Here is a 26,956-nt window from a genome sequence, read left to right as displayed (position 1 = left end):
ACTGTGTACAGCTCACTCAGGTGAGGAGCAAAGCTGGCAGAGTCCATCAGCAGTCATGGGCAGGGCCTGTGCAATGTGAGGTCACACTGCTAGAATCTGCAAACAGCTTGTTCTAAGACACTGCTTATGATTTATGGCGATTAAAAAAAAGGAGTGGTTGTGTACACACACTGCCGGCACACATTTATATTCAAAATGAATAGAATACATAGAGTGGAATACAACAATCTGAGACCATGAAAATTTGGAATTCAAAATCTAATATAAACCTGGCAAAAACAAAGTTATAAAATGTATAAATTATGTAAATGATGAAACTTTATGGTATAAAATAAGTAAGCAATAAGGTACGAGATGCTTTGCTGTATTGTGAAAAAGGCACGGATGAAGGGCACGACGCAAAGCAGAATTAATTATAAATATTATAATATAATTTATATGAATTATTAAATATAACAATGTTACATTTTATTCCGTTATATTCAATATTAGAGTTTATATTAATGTCATGTGTATAGTTTATTGCTTTTACAATAAAATGCACTGAAACACGTGGTCTTTGAAAGAGGACGGGTGATTCAACTGCAGCCGTCACAGAAACTACAAGACCCATAAGCCCACTAAGTTTATGTATGTGCGTGAGTGAGAGATCGAGTGCTTGTATGTGCGCGTGTGCGCGCGCTTGTGTTGTCTGCCGACTCGCCTGACGTCACCACTGGAACTGCCCTGTCACGCGCTGTTAGTAAAAGTTGGGATAGGAGCTCGAGCCTCGAAACGGAGAGCAGAAGCGAATTTACGGACGAACTCGACCAACGGTCGCGCTGACGCACAACGCTCACCCCCCTTCACGCCACGGGCAAAAAGTTGAAGCCGCTGCGAGTTCGCTGAATCTCCGCAGAAGGTCGAGCTGTTTGGATTATTCTGAGGGAGAAGCAATGACATTTTCTGCACGGACTTAGAGAAATACAGCACGGAGGAAAAGTTACAAAGTTTTGCCTTCAATATTTGTCAATGTAGTGAGTTTATTAAAGAGTCGGCGTACATAGACGGGGTGAGCCCGAGCTGTCAAACCCGATGACTACTGCAAACTGCCCCGGGAATGAAGAGCTGGACTTCAGACTGATCTTCGGGGAGGACGGGCAGCAGCCGCCGTTAGGCCCCGCAGGTCAGTACCTTTTCTTCGGGATACTCTCTCACACTCCTTTAGTATAGATTAGCTCATGAATCATGCATCAAAAAAGTGAGGAGGTCGATTGCACATTGAAAACACGCTATCAAAAGCAGCGGAGCCGCGCCGTTAGAACGACAGCACTCGCCGGCTTTTCGCTTTACACCAGCAGCTGCAGTTTTGTTTAGTTTTTTGTGTGGTTGTAAATTCAGCCAATGAAAACGAGAAGCGGCAAGTTTAGGCGGGTGAATGAACTAAAATATAACCAACAAGCACCTGTATACTCTTTCCTGAAGACTTTAAGCCGGTCAAAAAAAACAAAAACAAAAAACAAAAAAAACTAGTTAGCCGACTAAGTTACCTAGACAGCCTTTTTGGGACAACATAGGCGCGTTGAGGTGATTTGAGACAGAGCCACCACGAATCTGACAGCTGCTGCACAGTGAAATGCTATAAAAGTTTCTGTTATCACTTGCTCCTGCCTTCGGTTAGAGCACATGGAAAAAGTTTCAACCCATAAGTTTCCACTAATACTGAACTTACACTGTTCCATCTCGCCATACTTACATCAATACAAACAGTATCTAGTTTTGTCACCGACTTTGCAGGTGATACAAATTTATTAAAATTAATGATTATATAAATGAATCCCCATCACAGTTCAGTTCAGGGAGGTGTATCTGTTTTTCCTTTTTCCAGAATAGGAACATATTTTGTGTGTAGTCCATCTGATGTCAATTATTGTGTTCATCCCTAAAGTCATAAAACTGCTCAGTTTGATATTGACTACTCTTTGTTGAAGTATCCTTGCTTTTGTCATTAACATAATCTACATAGCTATTCAAATATTTCATTAAGCAATATTACATGCCAATCACATTATAAGATTAGAACTAAGTGTTGCTGTAATAAATGTGAATATTTTCCTGGAAGGATAGTTATCATGCTTTTGCATTATCAAAGTTTTAAGAGTTGTTAAATATCTCAGCAAGTGTTTTCACTTAGCAGCTAATGTGGAAATTTAATTGATATCGGGGTTTTGATTATTTGATAATCACTTTTTTTGTTCCTGCCCTCATTATTTTGTATAATAATAATGTATAATCAGCAGCAATGCAGATTGTCTCTAGTTTGCTACCACCAGACATGACATATATGTGTGTCTGTTTGTGTAATTGCCTAATGAAAAAAAGTGTGTGAGAAGCAGCAACCCTATCAGCCTCTGTCAGTGTGCTCGAGTGTGTCGTGAAGGAAAAAGATTTGGGTATAGTGAAAGCAGAATGCCTGTGTGTGGGTGGACCCCTGTGTCTGTTGTTTTTTTTATTTTTTTTAAGTATTGCATGATGATATATTTTATATTTCATATATATATATATTTCATACATTGCCAAGGCAAAAGAGGACGGAGCATTTTATCGTATTTTAAAAGAGCAATCACCATGTTTTGTTATTAGGTAAAATACTGCATTATTGTGGTGTGAACAGTAACTTTGCTACTTCAAAAACTACAGGAATCAGTGGAAACATCACTGTTGCTTTTGTTAATGCACAGAGATTTTACCTCACACACGACTGCCTGATGGTCTGTATGGAAATTGACAGAAGAAAAGAGAAAACCTTTAATTTGAGACAGAAGTTGGGAGGATGTATTTGGACTAAATGTTGGAAATAAGGGGGTTTAAGTTAGTTGCTCTGTATAATTTGGCCTGTATGTAGGATTTGTAAATTAGAATTGGTAGCAAACTGTGTTTTATTTTTTTCAGCTACCGTATAGTCCCACTTTATCCCTAAGAAGTATGGAGGATTAAGAAGAATTTCAAACTAATTTTGCAGAGAATACAGTTGTTTAGGAACTTAAATTTCTATCTTGCCCGTTGTTTTGCATAGCCTAATTGGCAGCTATTGACTATAGGAAGAATGTAATGGTTAAATTCGGTAGAAAATGCAATCGAAAATGCATCCCCCCCCCCCCATATCTGTGTATCTATATGCACTCAGTGTCATATCTGAATAAAACACTTAAAACACAATTTTTTTTATTTTATAAATATAAAATAATGTATAAATATAAAATTCAATGTTGTTGAACAGGTTTTATCCCAAGGTATGTAGGTGTCCGCTCATGCAAGAAGTCATCAGGATTTTAATGTAGCTAAAGGACAGGGCTGTTGTTACTATACACAGTCACTCATCTGTGTGTTCTGTGCCTCTGGTTGTTTTTAGACAAAGATAACTGAATTGTTTAGTCTTGTATTTGTTATTAAGCTGAGACGGTTGAATTAGGTCAGGTCTCTCTTTGTAAGATGTCACAATATAATCACATCCTATTAAATTTTGATGACTATTTTTGTATTTATTTTTTGGCTGCCATGTTTTTTTTTTTTTATCGTTAACTCATTTTATTGACCAAAAAACGTAACTCTGAAACTTTATTAAACAGAATTGAGAACTTTCCAAGCATGACATTATGGCCTCTTGAAGGTGAAATGCTGATAATTGTAAGCATTTGCATTTTTATAGATTCACAGCAAGCTGTAATTTCTGCCGATTTATTTTAAAAATATAAATGTTAAAGCCAAGGTTTATGAATTTTAGCATGCCCATTTTCAAGCTTAATTACTGTAATTCACCTAAACACAATAGTTAGTATACAGTTAGAGGATAAAAAACTATAAATGAATGTAAAATGAATTAAACAACAAAGATGATAACATATCTGCGTATGCGTGATGTAACGGGAGTGCTGACATTCAGGCAGTGGGTGTAGCGTTAGAGACCGTTTAAGTGCACATGTACTGTATGCTCTCAGTCTCACTCAAAATCAGTCACACATCATAACGCTAGTCTCTAACAAATCTGATTTGTTGTTGGTTGTTGTGATAATTGCAGTAACAGCAATGCATCAACATATTTGTCAGAATCAACCATTCAACCCTGTTGAGAAAACTGGTACAAAATATTTAATGACCAACATGTAATCCCAAAATATTTTAATTTAGACTGTATCTGCCACCTTGTTACCCGTTCTGTCACATTTTTTTCTTTTTTTTCGCATGTAATCGATTTTGTCTATTTAGTTTATAAATAGAAAAAATATGCAATTTTCTTCTGGAAACAAACTTTGTTGCATTATTTTCCTGTTATCTCTGTAAAGCTGTTTTAAAACAATCTGTATTGTAAAAAGCACTATATACTGTAAATAAATGTGACTTGGCTTGACCTGACTATTATATTTATGTAATTTTTTTTGTTAAAAATAATCAGACAACTTAGTCAAATACAGTTCCCAAATTTTGTTAACAGGGTTAATCACACTAAATAAAACTAGTTCTGTTAGTTCTCACTGTTGTTTAGTCCAAAGTGAAATATCACAGGACTGTCTGCTCGTTTGGTTAATCTGTGAATATTTGCATAGTGGCCATCGTCACCTTGAATGACCCACCCCAGATGAATTTGAGTACATGAGGCAACTTTTAATTTGAACTTTTCTGCGCAGTTTTTCCAAACATAACTGGATGTGACTTGGCAATACATTTATTATTGTGAGCAGAAAAGTTGAAACAATTTTAACTGAATATTAAATTATTTATTTGTTATTTATTTGTTATTAATTATTATAAGTGACATTTTTTTTAAACAATTAAGTTTCATTGTAATAAAAAAATAAAAGATTTTGACTAAATGAACACCTTTTTCTTTTACAGCAATTTCATGTCATGTTACTGAATCCAAACCACAATTTCTTGATCAGGCTCTAGACTGCGACCAAATGGTTGCATTTTGCGACTTTTTTCTTGTACATTGCAAGTACATTTTGTTAGATGTCGCACTGATAAGAGCTGCCATTTCTGTTGCATATGAAAAATAAACAAACGAAACCACGCTTCTTGTTTGAGCTGCGCTGCTCGGACCTTTTATCAGCTAGGATCAATAACAGACAGGGCTGCGCAATCTCAGAACAGGTAGGCTACTCAGAACACGGAAAGCGTTTGAATACGCCACAGTATTAGCCTAATAATCAACTAATTGATCGGTTTTGTCGGCCAATAGTTTTTCCGGGTTGCGTCCATAGCTGGAGCTGCTGACAAGGGTCGCACTTTTGATGGATGGTAACCCACTGCAAACGTATTAAAACGGCCGTAACTCGGCCGAGGTGGGTCCTATCGACGCCAAATTTTTATCGAGAGCGGCCTCTAGAGGCAAAATAAAAACCACCACTGATGCTTCGTGGTGTTTGTTTTGACACATGAGGCTGCACGCTGCACAGAGCGGGACACTTCAGATACGGATTTAAAACATAGACAATGAAACAGTATATACTGCATGTTTATATATTATTATAAATAATACATTTTGTTGACTAGATGCTGCATTAGTAGAGAACAGCAGTTTTTTGCCGTCAAGGCTGAGAGGATGCTAACATTAGTAGCCTACCTCAAGCCGTTAAAATAATGTGACAAAAACACACGTAAGTCCAACCCAAATGTTTAGTGTCACGATTGTTATCTTCTATTTGCATTAGTTCATATCTAGCTGGTCGGTTTTATGCATTCGTGATACAGCGAAGTTGCATATTTCCAGCTGACATGAGAAAGCTAATTGATGTGTTCATTACAACTGAGAAAAACGCATAAACAAATCAGAAACACATCCTATTTCAGTTATTTTTTTATCGTCATTGTGATACAGATTTAGTTATTTTGATTAGATATTCATCAAGCAAATAAAGTGAGAGAGTATTACATACATATGTGTCTAATTTGTGTAGGCCTTTGTGTAGATATTTAAAGATCTTAAAATCTTTAAGCATGACTATTTGGATTTATATGAAATGCTAACAGTACAATAAGAGTCCATTTGTAACATTTACTAACTAAGGTTAATAAAAGTATTGTTCATTGTTAATTTCAACATTTAGGCTACTAATACATTTTTACATTTTATAGTTGCAATATTAGTTAATACACTATGAACTAATATAATAATATATTAATATATTACTAATAATAAATTAATATCTATATTTAAAAAGTATAGTACATTTTCATGGTTCAATGCTGTTTAAAAAAAAATTTAATTAAAAGTTCAACACTATTTAATGGGTTATGTTTGTTTCCTTTCAGTATCCATTTTAAAGACTATGGGTTGATTAATCGGTTATTGTCCAGCGTGGTCCAATCTAATTATCGCTATCGGCAAAATCTGTAAAAAAAACTCTAATAACATCACTGCGAGATCTAGTGAGAAGCATTCAAACTCGCCACAGAATTCTCTTGTTATAAACCATTTCAGATCAAAGAGCGCTGACATGGAAACCAGGAGAATCATTGTGCCATGAACGAACATTCACTGTTGATTTAATGTAGTAACACTGTAATCATGGTATTTTGGCAGAAATAGTCAAATGTTTAAATTCCTTTCAGGGTTCGTACAACCCTTTGAGAGCAAGGGTTCAAGCACTTTTCAAGGTCTTTTAAGTGCTTCATACAGCACTTCAAAGCTCTAAATATTATCCAATTTAAATGTTATTTTTAATGTGATGACCAAAATAAAATAAAAAAAATTACATTTCCCTATAAAAATTAGGTTTTTACTGTCGTTAATAAAAGTAACTTTTTTTACAAGCTCAGTGCTTAACTGTCAAATGTACATTTCCAAAAATTAAACATAGTATTATCAGTTACTATTAGTCCCTTATTAATGCAAAACAATTATAAAAATCCCCCCCCCCCCCCCCACACACACCCCAGTGCTACCAAATCAGGTGCTGGTGCCACCATCTGTAGAACTTAGTTCTAATGTTAGTCCATTAAACCAAATGTTAGTCTGGAGCCCTGTTGATGTTTGGTGAATCTCTAGTTTGGAGATTATAAAATATCAGAACACAAACCATCATATTTATGAAAACTGTCTCACTTGCTACTATTATGTTACGCTATCTCAAATTTTTAGTCTCAAAAATCTAAATTATTTTATTCCCTCAGAATGAAGGCTTTGTCCCTTGTTTCTAAGACAGAGGTTGAGTGTGCAGTAAAAGTGGCCTCATCCATTGTAGAGGTGGCAGTAGTAGGGCAGAAGGTGCTCTCTCAGGGCTGGGTAAAGTCAGATAGTGTGGAGCTGTCTGGCGTAGTGCCCAGGCACAGCATGTGGTCTTCAGATGGCAGTGGAATTCAAGGGGAGGGGCACGAGACCCTCCTGCCTAGACAGAAACAGAAAAGGGGGTTGAGTCTTTCTCTGTCTCTTCATCTTTTCCATTAGTAGTTGGCCCAAAATGCCACCTGTAAGTGTGTGTGTTTTCTTTTCTTTTATGATAGACCTTTATATCTTCTTACGGTCTTCAGGCTCTGAAAAAACAGGTTGACAGAGTGCATGAGTACCAGTCTGGAGGTATTTTTAGGAGTGGGTAGTTAAATGTCGGTGAAGAAAAAGCGGGGCGTGCAGTGTTTAGCGTCTGCTAGCATGCATGCTCATCTGGCTGGCTGGCTGTCTCAGTCGTGGGAAAGACTGAAATTACATCGCTCTCAGGGTGGGTTATTTTAAGCCACAGCAAAATTGGTAGAGGGCAAGACTGCAGGTTCGCTAGTCCCGTCAGAGGAGAACTCCCCCCTCGGCCAGCAAGTGCCACCGGACAAATCACCACACCTTTCAGCCCTGCACCGCCTCGCTCTGTGTGTGCCGAGCAGCAGAGAAGTGTTAAAATGCTGTGCGCTACGTCCCCAGGTGAGGCCGCAGACTCAGGTGTATCATTGACGCTTTTTGGTCAGGGGACGAGTAATGGGGTGTAGCTTAGCCTGGCAGTTTTATTTAGACCACAACAGTGTAACTGCAAGCCGCTAATATGGTAGGACGTTACCATGAAATCTATCGTGACATTAAAACAATTTTAAACATTGAGTGGGGAAAAAATTATTGAAAAATTGTTGTTGCTGCTTCCTAAAGTAAGCATCAATGTATTTGTTTCTCATAGATTTGTTTTTTTTTTTATAAACCATTACTCCTAACCTTAAGTGTTACTCTACAGTGCACAACTTGTCCCACATCATTGTGCTATGGACATGAATGATACCTAAAATGGTGCATCCTGTTTAGGAGATGTGCCATTACTTTTTCTAGACCATTGGGCTGAAGAATTTTGCCTGGCAAATGTTCAAATGTTGGGGAAAATACTCCTCTAGATTTGCATTGAAGGAGAGAATAACTTATGCAGGGGGTTGGCTCTTTCTGACTTAACCAGTAAGAAACCACCTAGTAGTAACCACCCTAGCAACTGCATAGCAATACCCTAGCAACTCGCAACACCATAACATCGTGGCAGTGAATATTCAGCAGAAATAGTTTATAAAACTCTCAACAGCATAAACATCATCTGCTCAAACATGCAAGTGTTTGAGTTAATGAAGTGCATTTAAAAAAAAAATTATATTCATATTCAATTCTGCCCAGGGTTTGAAGCAGGCTAACAGTGCTGACTCATTTTTGCCTCTGCAACACCGTGTTAACATGCAACATAAACGTGTGAATGATCTGCTTGCAGGCGATCCATCGCAGAGGAACCATGAGGAGATATTATGGATATTGTAGCTTCAGAAGGTTGCTAAACTCCAGCATGAAAGTCTACATGGAAGTTAACGATTTTTTTTTCACAAAATTTCAGTCATTATTAGCCTTATTATTCAATTGTTCACAGAAGTTGGTCTGTGCGACCTTGGTTGTCAACAGGTGAACTTCAACAGCCATGCCTGCTCACCTCTGCTGGGTTAAAGGCATCTAAAACACAAAATATGTTTTGCAGAATACCATTGACTTCCATGAACCAAAAACAAAACACTAAAACATTTCTCAAAATATTGTCACTTCATTAGTTCCACAGAAGAAAGAAAGTCATACAGGTTTAGAGCAACATGAGGTGGGCTCTCAAGGCCTTACCAGTGATCAATTAGTTTCCCATCTCCAATTCATTCTTTTATTTGCAGTCCAACAAATATGATCTGGTTAAAATGCTTCCTGTTCTTTCTATTTTCCTCTGGAAACGCAAAAGCATGTATTGCTAACGCTAAAGCAGGGAGCTGACCGTTGTCCGTGGTGGTTACATCCATGTGGCGCTGCTGTTCTTATTTTGGGCTTCATGTTGATTTGCTTCCAGAATGTGGTGGTGTAATACATGACAGTGAATCAGCTTTACACGCATTCAGGGGACTTGATACTAATCGTAAGGGCCATCAACATTTCAAGCTCATGTCCCACAAGTTGTTTCTAGAGCTATGTTTGGGGCAGTTTAGCTGTTAGCTTAGCTCCAGCAAGAGGACCATGTGTACCAGTGAATTGTCTGACTCATCGGGTGTCAGAGAAGGTGTGTTTTCAGAAAGAATCTGAACACTGTGTGAGAGGGGATCTGTAATGTGGTGGGTTTGAGGGACTTGTTTCCTGGGGCGAGGCACGAGCAGATATGTTTGGCATTTGTCTAGTTTAAATTTAGTGTAACTGAAACCAGCGACATTCATTGGATGCTAATGCACAGGGGACATTCTGAAGTCTCAGGGTTGGGCCATAGTAAGAGGTAGAGAGACGGGAGCTTGTTGGATCAGACACAGGTGCCAGCTGATTTTACATTTCAAATAGAATGCCTCATAGAAGCACCTTTGGCAACATCCTTTAGCTTTAAAAAAAACAAACAAAAAAAAACAGATAGCCTAAGATGACTCGTGTTTTACTTTACAAAGAATAATAGTTTTAACTCTTTAAAATTTCCTGCAAAAGTTCACTACTGTTCAGAAGTTTGGAGTTAGTAAGGTTTTACTTTTATTCTGCAAGGATGCATTAATTTGATAAAAAATGAGAGAGAGTAAAGGTTTTGACATTGTAACAAAAGATTTCTGTTTCAAATAAATGTTCTTTCTTTACTTTCTATTCATCATTTTATCACAGTTTCCACAAAAATATTAAGCAGCACAACTGTTTTCAACATTCATAATAATTATACATTTTTCTTGAGCAGCAAATCGGTATATTAGAATGATTTCTAAAGGATCATGTGACACTTAAGACTGGAGTAATGGCTGAAAATTCAGCTTTGTCTTAATGTTGGTTAAAAATCTTAATGTTCACGTTTGTTCAGTGCATTAACTAATGTTAACAGATTTTAATCAAGATTAGTATTAAATTCTGTAGAAATATTGTCCATTGTTAGTTCATGTTAACCAATACAGTGAACTGTTAACTGATGAACCCTTTTTGAACTGATGAAAAGTGTTATCAATTTTACATATATAAAATTATGAATATTTTCATTAATATATTTATATTATTCATTTATTTGATTAGTCAATTAAGAAATAACTTTGAATAATTATTGTAGTAACATTTGGAACTTAAAACAGCTTCAGTCTGAAGATAAAGCATTGTCAAAAAATGTGAACTATAAAGTGAAATTTTAAATATCTGCGGTTATAAATCTGTGTAATGAAGTCTGGTTGCTTTAAAGCTGCTGGATTTCATGTACTAATTATTGAATTAACTGCTCTAAAAATGACATTCATTGGCCCTTGGCAGTGTTTGGCAGAGGGGCAGTGTTGATTTCAGACCTTGTGTTCGCCATAGGGCATTACTGTAGTGTAGTGTATGTGGCGTCAAGTTGCGTGTTTATAAAACACTATTATTCTCTTGTCAATCATCTGCCAAATAGATGTACTGAGCTGGTAATATGGTTATTTTCTTAAGTAATCTCTGTGAAATCACAAATCATTATGAAATCCCAATAATTTTGTGACTTTATTGTTTTTTCTTTTCAATTTCACATTTGATCGGAATTTTCATAGCAACTTGTGAAACCCAAGCCTCATTTTAAATTTTGCAGTTGGTTACACCTAATTTTCAGAGAAAATTGCATCAACACACATGGTTTTCTACCCATGGCAGCTATCAACACTCTGGAAAGAATTAGGGGTTGTTCACACTCTTCTAGAGCGCAACTGAATGGATCAGAAGAGAATTTTTTTTATCATTTAAACAATTATTATTATTATTTTTTTATTACGTTTTTTTTATTTACTTGAGTATTATTTATCTCTTGTGTATTCAAATTATGGGTGTGCGATTTCACGATTTTTGATCGTGGATGATAAAAATGTCTCCACGATCTGCTTTTGATGAAATATCGTGCTACAGTGCATTCTATCAGTTGCAGTTCTGGCGCCTCCGTCTCAAAATACTGTAGAACGCGATGTATATTCACATCAAATGTTAACACAGAGGAACGGGTTTGGATTTTCTGTGCAATATGATGTCATATTGCTCATGCTCCGCCCACGACCACTGACGAACTGTCCCGTATTAACATTTTCCTGCCCTCAGCCATTTGTATACTGTCTGCCAAGGCAGCACTTTACGTGCCGACGTGCCCATGGAAGAGAGGGGTGAGCAGTTGCTCATTATCATTTAAAGAGACATGCACCTTAACGGGTTGCTGTGAACAGAGCTGTTTTTGAGGAGGTAAAAAGGGTGTTGTTTTATACAACCATTGAGGAATTCTAACCAAAGTATGTTACAAACTTTACATGAAGACCCTAAAGAATCAACTTCCAACTTCAGCCAACTTGTGGAAAATGGGCATCCGATGACCCCTTTAAAGCCTTGCCGGTTAAACATGTCATTCACATGCTGATGCGCTGTTCTAACATGCGCTTTTCTGAGTGCAAACACCCGAAGCGCAGGAACTAAAAGCCTGTCAAACAGTGCCTGGTTACTGGACTAAGTTATCTTTCGAGTCATATTGCGCTAATACTGTCAAATACACACAAGGTTTACGTAAGCAAAGTTGGTTATGTCTAAAGTGAAAGCAAACAAAGAAAATTGAGAGAAAATCTGCTTGTCAAATGTGTGTATATTAGACGCGTTGCGTGCAGGTCTTAAAGAGACATTAGCCTAGTAAACATGCTGCCGCTTGTCACTGAAGGGATAGAAGGGACCCACAAATAAAAATTCTATCATTATTTACTCACTCTAATGTTGTTCCAAACCTGTATTCATTTCTTTCTTGTGCTGAACACAAAAGAAGATATTTTGAAGAATGTGGCTATCCAAACAGTTGAAAAAATATATAGCCTATATACTATGGAAGTCACTGGGGACCAGCAACTGTTTGATTTCCCACATTCTTCCAAATAACTTTTAGTTTCAACAGAAGAAAGAAACTTATTCGGGTTTAAAACAACTTGAGAGAGTAAATGATGTAAGAAAGTAAGAAATTACTTTCTTCAAAGCTACTGTTAAATACACCTACTGTAGCTGAAAAAATAAAGCACTTTGCATATTAAGTTTTGTATGTGTAATGTGTATCTTTGTTCTTAATTTTTAATAACAAATAAAATAATGACAAAGATTTTTATCTTCGCCACTTTGGCCTAAATGTCTGCCATTCTTTTTTATTTTATATTTTGTTACCAAAGGCTTTGTTTTTTAAAATAGGGACATTAGTTTGGCTGTAATGCTCAGTCACTTGCAAAATAGTAAAACCAACGAGAAAAAGAATCGTGATAAAATCGTGAATTGTGATTTTCCTGAAAAAAATCGTGATATGATATTTTTGCCATATTGCTCACCCCTAACTCAAATTCACATTTATATCCAATGATCTTTTTGGACAAACTTGGATTTAAGATGAATGGGATTCTGAGGCTAGATTATTTAATCTTCTAGACCAGTCTTTCCTTCACTCACACTTGTTTGCGTTGTACCTAAGGTCCCTCGTTCTCCTCCGAGTCACCGCTTCACTTCCTTCCCCTTCTTTTGGTCCCAAAGGCACTGTTACACAATTTACCCTCGGGCCGTTGTGTGTGTGTGTGTGTGTGTGTGTGTGTGTGTGTGTGTGTGTGTGTGTGTGTGTGTGTGTGTGTGTGTGTGTGTGTGTGTGTGTGTGTGTGTGTGTGTGTGTGTGTGTGTGTGTGTGTGTGTGTCTTGTATGTGGTTGTGGCGTATCACAGATGAGGCTCTGAGACTTTTGGCGGCTAAGATGATGAGTGTATTTTGATTCACCTCAGCAAATATACTTTCAGTCATGTAAATGGCTGCATTGAACTTAATTGTCATTGCTCTGTGCAGCGCTATTTCTTAGTTTCCCATTCCTTTTTTCCTTTTACCTCTGTTTTTTTAATTTTTTTTTTTACTTTTTTTGGCTGCAGTGAAACCAAAAGTGTTCCTGAAATAGTGGACTGTCTGTCAACTCATCAAAATCTTTTAAATTCTTTTTGCTCTGGTAACCACTTTGAACTAAGAGGATATCATCCGTTCAGATACAGTACGAACAGGCAAAAAAGCACTGTTTATGATTCATAAAGAGAGGCATGAGGCCGTTATTTACATTTCTGGGTATTGTAAGCTATTGGCCAGACGTAAGATCTGAAACCAACTCTATTGCTTTGGCTATTTCGGCAGTGATTGACAAGGTTGGGACTAGATGAACCTGAGGCGTTCCCTCTGCCGGCTGAGCTTTGTTTATCCTGTAATGTTATCACAGCATGAGATGGTTTAATTAGGGAGCTTTATTTAGAAAGCAAACATACGTTCGTGTTGGCTTAGGCTTCCATCACCTAGCACAGCGGACATCCGCAGCTTGTTGGTGATGTAACTGGCTGTAGAACTGGGGCCACAGCAGTGACTCGCCTGCACGGGGAAGAGGATGCAAAAAGCTAGTGAATGTTGCTAAAACAAAGAAATGGATGTAATCCTCCTTGAAAGAAAAAAAAAAAAGACTTTTTTTATTCTGTTCAATTTCAGTTAAATAAGATTGCAGAATTTCTTTTTTGAAGATACAATATTATTAAGGAAAGAAAGGCCTCTGATTAAATGTAGAAATTCCTTAATATCATATTAAGTACACATTATTTAATAGGGTTGTCACTAACGATTATTTTGGTAATAGCGTAATCGTATAGCGTTTATATCAATAAAAAATGCATTCTATAAAACATTCGATAATGTATTTTTTTTCTTCGTCGGAAGAAACCAGAGGTTGCGAAGCAAGTTTGGTTGAATGAACAAAGGCGTTCTCTTTCTGGTAACCTAGCAACGTAGGGAGTGTCACGCTAACAGACAGACATGTAACAGTATCAAGATTGGTTGCGCCATATCGTTGTCTCGTGTTGGACTCTTCAGTAACAGAACCGGCGTGGAGTGATAAGTGGAAAATGAGTGCCGCAGCGAGCAAGGAAATTGTTGATAAAACAGGGAAAGTCAGCTTGCCAGTATGGCAGTTTTTTGGATTTTATAAGTCTGACTGTAGTCAGACCAATGTCGTCTGCAAATTATGCAAGACCGTCGTCGGTTTCTCTATGTTTGTATTTAACACTTTGCACTATTGTATTACACTTTATTAAGCATTTCTTAAGTATTATTTAATTTTGCACCTTAATGTTAAGAGATAATTGTTAAGTGTTCATTGTGATTTTAGACTTATGTTTACATTTTAATTATTCAAGTTTTCCATGGTTATGTTGACATTTCTGCCTTTTATAACTGAGGGGATTATAATCAGAGGAAGGTTAAGTTTAAAATAAAAATGTTTAAATATAATATATTTTTCTCCTGGTCATTATTTTAAATAGGTCATAAAAAATATCAATAATTATCGATATCAACCGATATGAAACGTGATACAGTTTTCAGCCATATCGCCCAGCCCTAAGTAATATACATAATGTAAAAAAATCAACTTATGTACATTATGTATTATAACAAATGCCTGCAGATGGCGCCAACGTGATTGTTGTTGTTACACTTTACAGCAGATCAAATCTTTGTTTCATATAGGCCAAACAACATTTAATCCAAATGTACACTTAATCTTAATTATTTGGTCACTTCTTTATGATTTTTTTTTTCTTTTCTTTTGTTAAATTTCTTGAACATGTGGACATCAAAACATGCAAATTCAGAGTAAGGGTTTAAACTTTTATTTTGAAATCACAATGAACAACAGTTCGCACATATTGATGTATTCTCCTGTGTTGGCTTAGGTTTATAAATGATTTACGTTACAAATATTGTGAAATGATGCACATTGTGTTCCCAGATGAATGCTATAAGAAACCCAAACTCGCAGCATATGCAGAGATGGAGTTTGAAATGCTCTCCATGCATGTAAATGATAACAATGCAACACTTCGCATGAAACACAAAACGTGTCAGACTTTATGGATTCCCAAATGCACGTTATTGGTACCCAAACAGAGAGCGCATGGGTTAATAAAGGCCTTCTAAAGCAGGGGTTTTCAAAGTCTAAGGCAGTGGGCCTCCCTTTTGACACAACTTACCCGATGGCAAAAAAAAAAAAAAACACACACACACAGCAATATGTAGAGTGATCATCAGTCTTGGGTCTGTTACAACTAAGCAGTATGTACTTGCTTCTTGGAATGACGACTAGTCATCTTTTTTCACTTCCTAAAGCTACGGTTTAATTTGTAAAAAAAAAAAAACCTAAAAAAAAAAAAAACCCTATTTGTTACTCTAAAAATCAGTTTGGGAAATTATGGGACCTATTTATAGAGCCTGCCCACAGATAACCTGTGTAGGGTTGCAACTAACAGTTATTTTTATTATAAATTCACCTATTGAATATTTTCAATGGACCAGATAATAGAAAAGTAATTTGTGTGAATTCATTACCACAAGCAAACCAAAAAAAAAAAAAAAAGCCTCTTACAACTCGGTCTGATTGAATAAGCATCCAACATCGACTATTAGACACACATATGTGCACACACTCGTATGCAAGCTTAGACAAAGGCAGAATCGCTCAGTTGTGTGCACACACTCCCGCTGTGGGTCTTATTGTGTTCTTAAGCGGCTCGTTGTGCGCTACAGAGATGTCGGTGCTACAGGTGTGGGCTGCTCTGTGCGGTTTGCGTCAGAGAACTCAGTGTTTAGAAGTGACGGCACTCTGCCAGCAGTTCTTAGAAGCAGGTTGTGTTAGGAGGCAGCTTGTTCGGTCAAGCGAAAGCTCTTATTTAAAGTCTTCATCATTCATTTTTATTTTATTTATAATGATTTGTTTGGGTTAAGGCCATTTGTACAATATAGGCTGATGTTTGATCTGTAAGAGAAACCTTTCGTTTATGCGAATGTGTTCTACATAGGGAATTCCGGATTAGGTTGCACCATTTGTCTATGCATGATACTCACAAGCACTCAGGTCAGGACGTTGTGTAAGCAGTTCAGGAATTTACCCTCTTTAAGGCAGGTACATGCATATCTTATAGGAGTTCACGCAGGCTGTTGGTTCAGTGGATAAATTCAAATTAAGGTATTTCATGTCGAAAATGTAAGTACAGTGTACTTGTGCTTATGACATTTTCACGGTGGCCTAAGGTTTAATTCTTGAGGTATTGCATGATTTTCACAAAGAATCAGCAAAACAAATGACTCTGGAGAGAAGCTAGGAAAGCAAAACATCATGTGCAAGTAGGAAAATTGCAGGACTTGAAAATGAAGCCAAAATGGAAAATCGAAGAAAGCAGGACGTTCTCAAATTAGGCTTGAGTGGTTAAAGGGATAGTTCACCCAAAAATGAAAATTTTGTCATCAGTTACTAACCCTCAAGTTGTTCCAAACCTGTATGAGTTTCTTTCTTCTGCTGAACACAAAAGAAGATATTTTGAAGAATGTCAGTAACCAAACAGTTGATGGGCCCCATTCACTTCCATAGTATTTATTTTTCCATAAAATGAAAGTCAGTGGGGCCTATCAACTGTCTGGCTACCAATATTCTTCAAAATATCTTCTTTTGTGTAGAAAGAAATTCATAAAGGTTTGGAACAACTTGAGGGTGAGTAAATGATGACAGAAATCAAGCGTATAGCGTCAGTTCTGGCAGGTCACGTGACTCTCAGCTGATCCATGTCTACCTATAGGAATACGACGCCTATCACTGTACATATAAGCTCCTTCAGTATTATCAGCAGCTATCGCGTTTCTCAGGAGCTCATTTCCCTCCTCCATCCACAGCTCCTCCTCTCGTCAGTCAGGATTTGGCACTCTGATTACCCCTGAATCAGACTAAAATTCTCTAATTATGTTGTGCATTAAAATTAATTAATGATATCTGCAATACATTCATGTTGGTTCTGTTCTGTTTACCCTAAGGGGTTATTGCTGCTCTCCCTGCTCTTATCCATGCTAGGCTGCATGGATGCACAGGGAGTTCTTGCCCAGAACAGAACCATACCGCCAATCCTAACTGCATGCTAATTGTCAATCGTATTTGACGATAGTGGTCCTGACAGAATTTTTATTTTTGGGTGAACTATGCCTTTAAATGTTGTTACACCCTTAAGTGATCTGTTTTCCTGCAGTAACTTCTCAATAAACCGAAATGAGTTCCTGAAGTAAGTGCATTCCTCAACCAATAAACTTCATCAAAGTCAAAGCACAGCACAGATATTGCAATTTAGGGCTTTTCACACTTTAAATACCTAACCCAGGGTCAATCTAAACCCTGGCTAAAAGGATTATTATAAAAAAAAAATGTTTTTTCATGTTTCACACATCATACTTTACTCTGGGTTAACAATTAATACTGGGTATTCATAAACGGACTTTTCACACTGTACATTCCTAAACTCTGGGTTAAGGTCCTTAGTTGCATATTTGCGATGTCATTGATTGGCGAGAACAACACGTGATCTGTAGTTAACATAAAGGCTCTAGCATTGCATATCCTCATATTATAGGCCTCGTTTACACTGTTAGTGAAATGTGACCCAATTCCGATTTTTTTGCTCATGTGACACAGATCGGAAGTGTGCTATGACAGTGTAAACAGGAAAAAAAACGCATGCATTCGGATATATTTCGAGATTGGTTTCAGGCCTCGTTCATATGTGGAAATAAATCAGATATAAATCAGATATGTGCCAATGCGACTGTCATGTAAACAGGCAGATCGGATTTTCTGAGGCATTAGGCTACTAATCCTACTTCTACTAAATTTGTGCTATAGATTTGGCCCGTTTCGTCCTCCTCTGCATCAAAATCTTTGTGATGTTTGGCGAACTTCGCATATATCGCAAAGATAGCATCAAGCATATTTCGCGTTTGTCCATCTGTGCTGTGTTCGATGTTTCAGATACTATGCCAAGTGTAAACGCATGAATCGGATATGGGTCACAATTGAAAGAACGGACGGTCCAAAAAACGGATATAGGCAACTAATCAGAATTGGGGGCAATTAATCAAGGGCATCAATTGGCCATATATTGCTGACTGTACTATCAAGTTTTTCCTGAATGGACTCTTTGGACTATGAAGGTATGAGTGAAACGTCTCTTCTTCTCTCCAACTGACTCAGATTACTGTTTATACAACACACGTTATTGTAGTGTTGTCAAAGTACCGGTACTTGAAAATGTGATGATACCAGCATTTCTGTAGTACCGGGTATATTCGGTACCCACTAATAGGCCGCTGCTTTAAAGGGATACTTCACCTCTGGGAAGATGAATGTGTATTTAAAATAGGTCATTTAAGTAGAAGAAATGTGAAGAAATTTTTGAATTTGGAGCTTTCTAGACTGAGAAAAGCCAGAAAATGTATTTTTGGCTTATGTGGATGAAAGACAACAACTCCCAGAATGCACTTGCTTCGCTGCCTTAGGAGGCCACGCCTACCGGTAAGAGTGCGCAGTTGTAAACAACAAAGCTAGCCTACGTGATGAGTTTGCGAGGGATTTAGAGATCGTACAAAATGTCCGGGATTCGGCTTTTGCGTTCTACAGTGGCCATTCATCATGCTTACTGTGGCGAGCAGGACGAGGCTGACGGCCGCGGGAGAACAGCGCGAGGGCGGTGGCGTCATTACTGAGACGCGCCGGGTCTCGCATCTCTCACGGAGGAGCGGGAATTTTTCTTAGCAATGGTAAAACGCACATCAACCCATCACTTGTTTAGCGTTCATGTAAACACTACATTCACATTCACCAATCGGAATGAATTCAGTTAGATTGAAAGGTGTGCATGTAAACAATGAATGGCGACCGCAGAAAGCAAAAGCTGAATCCCGGACATTTTGAACGATCTCGCCCGCCGGACAAGTCCGGGAAAAGGAGGATGGTTACTTACTCAGCTTTCTCCTACTATTCAGCTTTCTCCACAGAACAAGAGCCTGCTAGCTTAGCTTCCAAAGAAAGAGGCTGACAGTGACACTGTGTACATTCTGTGAGTGAGATCCCACCCTGTATGGGCGGGCTGAAAACATGCGGAACAACGCCATCTACTGGCTGTAGTCTTCAGCCTCTGTCCAGAAAATCCTCCGATGACGCAAAATGACGATTTTTGCGTCATCGGAGGATTTTTTCCAGACAAAAAATACATAAATCTCTTGTCTCAGGGGGATATGAGGGTGGAAAGCATGGTAATTCGAAAATACTACAGGTTTTCTACTAATACAAAGCTTAATGCTAAATCCTGAAGTAACCCTTTAAGTCGCTTCCATGTTTTTATCTAAGCACGGGGCTCCAGACTAACTTTTTTACTTGGAGCACTGTCTGTAGCCGATATATACCACAATATATATATATAGTGTCTGTGTATATTAAAGGAGCTGTATGTAAGATTGTGGCCAAAACTGGTACTGCAATCACTTTCAAATTACTGTAGAGCAGTGTATCCGCTCCCCCTTCCCCCCTGACTCGAGGTTGCCAGATATGCTGCAGGATCCAGCAGGAACGTAGGCTGCTACAAGGAGCTGCAGCTGTGGTAAGAGCAGCAGACCTGGCAACCCGGATGCCGAAACACTTCTGACTTTGTGATTGGTAGATAGGTGGAGGGTGGGGCTTCAGGCCAAAACACAAGATGACAACATCAACATCAGTTGAGGGCTGCAAGTTCACTTTTTAAATGACAATATCCTGGCCGTACTACTGTTGTCAGCGATATAAGTATTTGAAATGAACATGATTTCTTAATGTCTAGTGACATATCAGGGCCATTTTATGATTAATTGAAATACATTTCTTACATACAGCTCCTTTAAACTGCAAAAATACTATTTAAATATTAACCCAGCATGTTCTGCTTGTCTCTGTGTGAATGAATGGCACTGACGCGCGGTTTCATTTACCTCACACACACACACACACACACACTGAAGCACGAGTGACGCTCGCGCTGTTTTCAGTCTCTGCTGCCTCACGATATGAGGACATGATGAAATTCATCTCCAGAACCACTCTCACTTCATGAGCATTTTACCATTTAATTTGAGAAAAAACTATCGTCATATCATACACACACAGAAACTCAAAGGTCTTCACGGCAACCCATCAAAATAAAAGTTTGGTTTAACTTGAAGAAATTGACAGAAATAATTAGGCTACTGTACAGTAGATTTAGCTACGTCTCCATGGGATTTTTTTTATAAGCAATATTTATTTTTAAACAGCATGTAGCCTTTAATGCTTGTATGTATCATTTACTTATGATTACCGTCATAAATAAAGTCATTGAATTGAATTTAATATTTTTTCAAATAGTTAAATAAAATAGAAAAATAGTTCCAACAGATTTTGCTGAGGTACCGAAATTGGTACAGAGAACCGTACAATTTTAAGGGTATCGGTACTGACCAGTGATGCGCGGGTCAATGTATAAACAAACCGCACCCAACCGACGTTTTCAACTAACCCACCCGCAACTCGGACCGCAAAAAAGGAAAAAGAAAATATTGTACCCGACCCGCTTCCTGACCCGCATTTTTTAAAAGTAGTAAATGCTCATCGTAGCGTCGTAATATAACTTAATATATTCTAATTTTGTCAAGAATTATAAAAAATCGTCAATAAGCTCATAATTTGTACTAAAATAGTCTAAATGTTTAGTTTTAAAAACAATTTTAAAAAGCTGGCTATGCCTATTTTGATGTTTCTGCGCAAGTTCAGCAGACAGTGAGGTTCGGGTTTGTTCCGATCAGAGCTCGTGAGCGGAGAGCGCATTTCTGAATATTCCGCCCCGCTCACTCATTCCGTAGGGTCGCTCGATCAACCCAGAATGGCCTGCTGGTTCGAAAATATGTGAAATAAGGGCTGCCTCCGGCTAATTTTTTTTTTCTAGTCGACTAGTAGTTGTTCATTTAAGCCATTCGTGGACAAATCGCCCCTTTATATTAATTTAATTACTTAAATAGGCTATAGCCTACAGGATAATAAGCGTTATGACCGCACGCATAAAGCTTGCCACAAAGAACCAGTTAAAGTAATGATTATGAATGTGTCTAAATTAGCAAGGAGACATTTAATTGTTTAGTAATAAACTGGTGTTTTCTGTGTCGCTGCAAAGATGAAGTTGACGATGCGGAGATTGCGGACTCGCCATGAACTCCAGAGAGAAATGCACATTTCATATGGATTACATAATCAGAGAGTAGCCTATTTATTTTGGTTTGAATATTTTCCTTTAAAAGTAGACATTTCAAGCTTTCTGTAATATATAGCCTATATTTCTCAAATCTGTGAGGCACAAGCTGAGTTTCGGCGCCCTCCAGTTCACATGCAATGCAAGTGATCGTGCCGGCGCCTTATTACATTGTCTGCTATATATTTGCTTCTTATTTATTAAATATGGACAATTGATTGATAAAACATTGATCAAAATTAAGATACATTTTATACAAAACGAAAATATTTTAAAAAGAGTTTTCTATAAAACAAAACTTAATGAAGTTGTCAAAATCATGTTTTACCAAAAACAGCACCGTTGCTAGGAGGGTGCCAGCGCCTCAGCCTTTCAGCGCCTCAGCCTTTCAGCGCCTCTGCCTCGCGAGTGGATGATAGCCCTGAAGACGCCTAATGATATACCTTTAGTGGTAGTATACCTTTAGTTAAGTTATACCTTAAGAGTCTTCGTAGCGCGCTAAGAGACAATGTTATCGGAAAATGCAGCCCAGGTATGATGCGTATGATGCGTAATGGAGATTCGAAAGCGCTCTTCTTTTGTCAGAACCATGGAGAGCGATCGTGGATTTACTTTTAACAATGCAACAAAATATTTAAAGAGCATCAAGCTATTAAAATCTATATTATGTATACGCACAGATAATATAACAGTAGGCTATATTAGTCAACATTTTTTTATTAGGTTAAGCAGTGATTGGATAACGTTTTTTATTTTTTTATTTAACGTTTTTAATTTAAGGCCCACCCACAACTGGTCTGGCCCATCCAAAACTGGAATCCTGGCGCCGTGCCTGGTTGGTCGTGCCAGTTTTGTGGTTATCAAATGTTTAAATAGCATCGCAAGAAGTACACATGACAAAGCCAGCACTTTGGTCATCATCTTTCATTATTTCGGCAAATGTCTCCCACACTTTGCTCTTTCTTTTTGTGTATTTGGGGAGCTTCCACTCCCCAGTCTTCACCTTTTCTCTTGCCGCCTCCATCTCTACCTGCAGACTGAGCTCGTGCGTCATCTTCGTGCCAATTATTCAGCCAATAAAGTGTAGGCCTATGTATTTCATAGAAAATTGTGTCTAGTACTATATAAATTACAAAGGTTTAATTGGCATCTTTATTTCAAACGACCCGACCGACCGCGACCCAAATATCATTAAAAATATTTTTGGATGACTCGTAACCGTGGGTAACCGCGGGTGACCGCAGGCACCCGCTCATTTTGGATCAACCCGCGCATCACTGGTACCAACTACTGGAATTTTAGTACCGTGACTTCCCTATACTTGACATCGCACATCCTGCGATGTGACTATTGCGTATGTGCACATCGTGATATTGATGTTAAAACTATACATCGTGCAGCCCTACTTTTATGTGCTGACATGATTTCCCTTTCAATCCTGTTTCTGATATTGATGTCTTAAACCAGACAACATGCACACAAACACACTGCAGCAGGTAGGGACAGTTGGACTCACCTCTGGGTGACTTTATTGGTGAAAGCCTGTGTATTAGGAGTGTCACAGACTGGGCAAGGCATTGAGTGCTTCTCAGCGCACTGCAGCGATTTCCCACTATTATTAGCTTAGGAACAGCAAAGCCTCTTAGGGCTCTTTATTTAACCAGATAGCCAGTCTGATGTGGATCTGAACAGCAGGCAACACTGAGACTCCATATTAGCCATATTAGCCATATTAGTCATGATACTACACTTTTGCAGTTTCCCCCCATTTTGTGTGTGTGTGTGTGTGTGCGTGCAAGGCAACGATCATCTTCATGTATGCAATGTATTTGTACTGCACACAAATAAAATACGACAAAGTTTGGGGTCAGGAAGTTTTTTTTTTTTTAAAGATATTAATACTTTTATTCAGCAAGGATACACTAAATTGATTGAGAGGTTCTGTAAATACATTTAACAAAAGATTATACAACTTTTGTACAACATCTATTTCAAATAAATCGTGTTCTTTTGATTAACTTTCGATTCAGCAAATAATCCTGAAAAAAGGCATCATGGTTTTTACAGAAATATTAAGCGGCTGTTTGATAATAATTTATCATTTGCCATCACAGGAATAAATCCAGAGCACTTGCAGTAATCGCTGCTGGTTTTCCACACTTTTCCACTTTAGATGATGCAGATGTCACAATCACATTACAGTATTTATCTTTATCATGTGAGCTGAGGGCCAGTGGATGGCCATACTGCTTTCATCATGATATTCATTAGCTCCGCTAGGGAGTCTGAAAGGTCTTTTGGGGAACGAGCCGTTCTTGGAGAGGTAGTTGTGCAGGGTAGGGACCATCTCACCACTTGCACACTGGACATTTTCTGTTTCAGATCATATAGGTCATAAACGGGGACACTTCTGTCATCTGAAATTGGATGATTGTCATGTTTTTTAATGCATTATACTTTCTACAAAGGTGTTCAATTAATAGACTATTGTAATGTTTTGTAACTGTGGTTATAATTATTGCTGAGATCACACAATGTATTATAAGGTGCATTAAAAGGCATAATTGATGTATTAAAAATAAAAGTGTTAGTGAAGTGTTACCCTATTGTTGTTGTTGTTGTTGTTGTTGTTGTTGTTGTTGTTGTTGTTGTTGTTGTTGTTGTTGTTGTTGTCGTCGTCGTCGTCGTCGTCATTATTATTATTATTATTATTATTATTATTATTATTATTATTATTATTATTATTATTATTATTATTATTATTATTATTATTATTATTATTATTACAAAACCAAAATATTTTATACTGATTGGCTTGGCTATAGAAAGGATTGAATGACGACAAATTTCTGATGAAACAGGACCTGGTGAAAGCCAAATGATCCAGCACTCTGTGGGGCATTTTAGTGGCTGAATCACTTACAACTAAATAAAAATTTATTTCTATGTCCATTTTATATTGAAGCATACCCATAGCATTACAATACGTGTCTCAAGCATCTCTTTACATGTCCGAACTGAGCCTTATCAGACTCAAATCATCAGCCTGCTTTTCCACTGCTCCCAATACTCAAAGCTTTTAGTGCCTTTTTTCTTCTTTATTTTATCCCTCCATGACCATTGCATTTATTCATAGTGTTATGCTAATGAACTGGCAGCCAGCGTATGGTGGATTAATCAAAGCCTCCTTTCCAGCATTAATGAATTTCAGAGTGAAATTGTGGGTAAAAGAAAACATGGATTTTGCCTTTGCCGATTATCTCTTGGATTGGAAGATCGCTGTAGTAGAATGTTATTCTGAACATGTTTTAGTACTTATACCGCAGTGTGTGTGTCAGATTGAAAGACTGAACCCCCAGTGGTCTGTTTCCCGCGGGGTCAGAGTTCACAGTTGGATTGGCATGTTGAGTCTTGTGTGACACGTAGGTTTGTCCCCCTTCCTGTCTGTCTAGCTCTGTCATCACAAATAGGCATGTCTTATGACAGTGAGTGTGTGGAGCATCTATAAATAAATTGATCAGATGGTGAGGGGTAAAAATAGAGAGATGAGAAATGGGGTAGAAAAACATAAAAGAGAGAAAAATAAAACTGAGTCAGTCAAAAGAGAATAGAGAGAAAGAGTGAGAGAAAGGTCATGATGACTTAATTTACAGTCATTACATGCATGTATTAAGCTAATGCTTTTCTCCCAAAGCAGCATACCAGTGGGGAATCAAGATAATATTTAACAAGACCTGATTGCGTTGCATTGTGAAACCGCAACGCTGTTTCTTTGACTCTGTAGGGCTGAATGCTGCTTGTAGAAACACATCTCACTGACTGCTCACTGCTGTCTGGCCCTGTCAGGCTCCCTCTGCCCAGTCACTGGAAGCTCATCAATAACCTTTAATAGACCACAGGCACAATATGCTCTGTGGGTGTGTGTCTGTACAGTATTAGAGCATAATAGCCATCTGTGTGCGTGTGTGTGTGCGAGCTGGCGTTATTAATAAGGTCGGTCTCTATGTGGTGACAGGCCAAAGCATACGCCTATGTGCGAATTTGTTTCCCGTGTGTTTTTTGCGCACGTCCTGAGATAGATGACATGTGCATGGGTTATTCCTCTCTGGATTTGAGCCCATCTGTCACCCCACCCAAAATTCTCCCCATTGACTAACCCACTGGCTCTCTGTCTCATTATATCCGCTTCTAAATGGATCAGACTCAATGGATCAGACTCTATGGATCTCTCTCTCTCTCTCTCTCTCTCTCTCTCTCTCTCTCTCTCTCTCTCTCTCTCTCTCTCTCTCTCTCTCTCTCTCTCTCTCTCTCTCTCTCTCTCTCTCTCTCTCTCTCTCTCTCTCTCTCTCTCTCTCTCTCTGTTCTTCTTACCCCTTCCCCTTGCGCGGATACTGAGATATCAGTACCGTTTGTGCTATAACACTCTTATTGTTAACCTGTTGCTAGTGTTGTAGTGTCTGCAGATTCCCCAGTGGCTTGTTTGCAACTAGCCCAAGTCTTTCCTTTTCAAGGCTATCAGAACAGCAGTCCTATAAAGGAGAGAGAGAGAGAGAGGAGAGAAAATAGCCTGTTCTCTTTCATCTCCCTTATCAGCAGACAGACGCAGACCTTGAAGTGCCTCAATAGACAGTAATTATTTATGTGTTAGTTATGCAAGCAATTACACTGTAAACTTCGGTAAACGTTATGCAGTTTCTGTGAGTGACTTCTTTCATGCTCACTTCCTGTCTATGCTGGTACTGAGTACCATAGTTCTGGTTTTCAGGCCCTAATGTCCCTAAAACTGTAGAATTTGCTTGTGCTGTTTTTAATCATTTCAGAAATTTCCCCAAACAATTGTGTTTCTAATGCATCACCCGAAATGTTTGCTATCTCTTTTGTTTACTCACTCTAGTGATTGTGTATTGTGCAATATGGAAATGGGTTATTTATAAAAATGTTGGTTGTGGGGGGGGGGGGGTTTCTCTATCACTGCATTGCCACTAAAAAGGGGTGCAGGAAAACTACCTTAACTGTGATAGAAATGACAATTTTATACTGGTCGGCAATCATATCGCCCACCTCTTGTGTACATATAAGCCTTTTACTTTTTAATATTTAATATTTTGCATTTAATCTTTTATTATATTTATGTATGTCTGTATGTATGCGACAGTTAAGTATATGGCACATTAAAGGCCTGTTCACTGCAACTCAAATGTTCTGCACAAAAATTTGGTTTTGATTTTTGCATGCGATCTGTCTGTTTAGACTTATGCGACAAAAACATTTTTGCAGATGGACTGAAAGACAATGCAAATTCACTCTCTGACAGTAGGTAGCACATATAGAAAAGCAAAAATACAGCCCTTTAGGGCAGCAGTGCACAGCTTTATGTTTCTGACACCCG

The 26,956-nt window shown here is 38.0% G+C and overlaps 1 protein-coding gene across 2 annotated transcripts in view; it reads left to right on the top strand.

Annotated features, from left to right (window-relative positions):
• The first annotated feature begins 630 nt into the window (after positions 1-630).
• Positions 631-26,956, top strand: part of nfatc3a (nuclear factor of activated T cells 3a) — an 81,323-nt gene continuing 54,997 nt past the window's right edge. Inside the window, exon 1 of one of the 2 annotated variants that reach the window (XM_079867865.1) lies at positions 631-1,165. In XM_079867865.1, coding sequence (XP_079723991.1) covers positions 1,075-1,165 — 91 coding nt within the window. In that variant the 5' untranslated portion in view covers positions 631-1,074. Of the gene's footprint in view, positions 1,166-7,722; positions 7,889-26,956 lie in introns of those variants that run through there. The other variant, XM_079867866.1, reaches the window with a different exon arrangement.

The sequence above is a fragment of the Squalius cephalus genome (assembly GCF_949319135.1).
Source record: "Squalius cephalus genome assembly, chromosome: 3".
NCBI lineage: Eukaryota > Metazoa > Chordata > Actinopteri > Cypriniformes > Leuciscidae > Squalius > Squalius cephalus.
The sequence above is the reverse complement of the archived record's forward strand: the minus strand, read 5'-3'. Positions and strand labels throughout refer to the sequence as shown.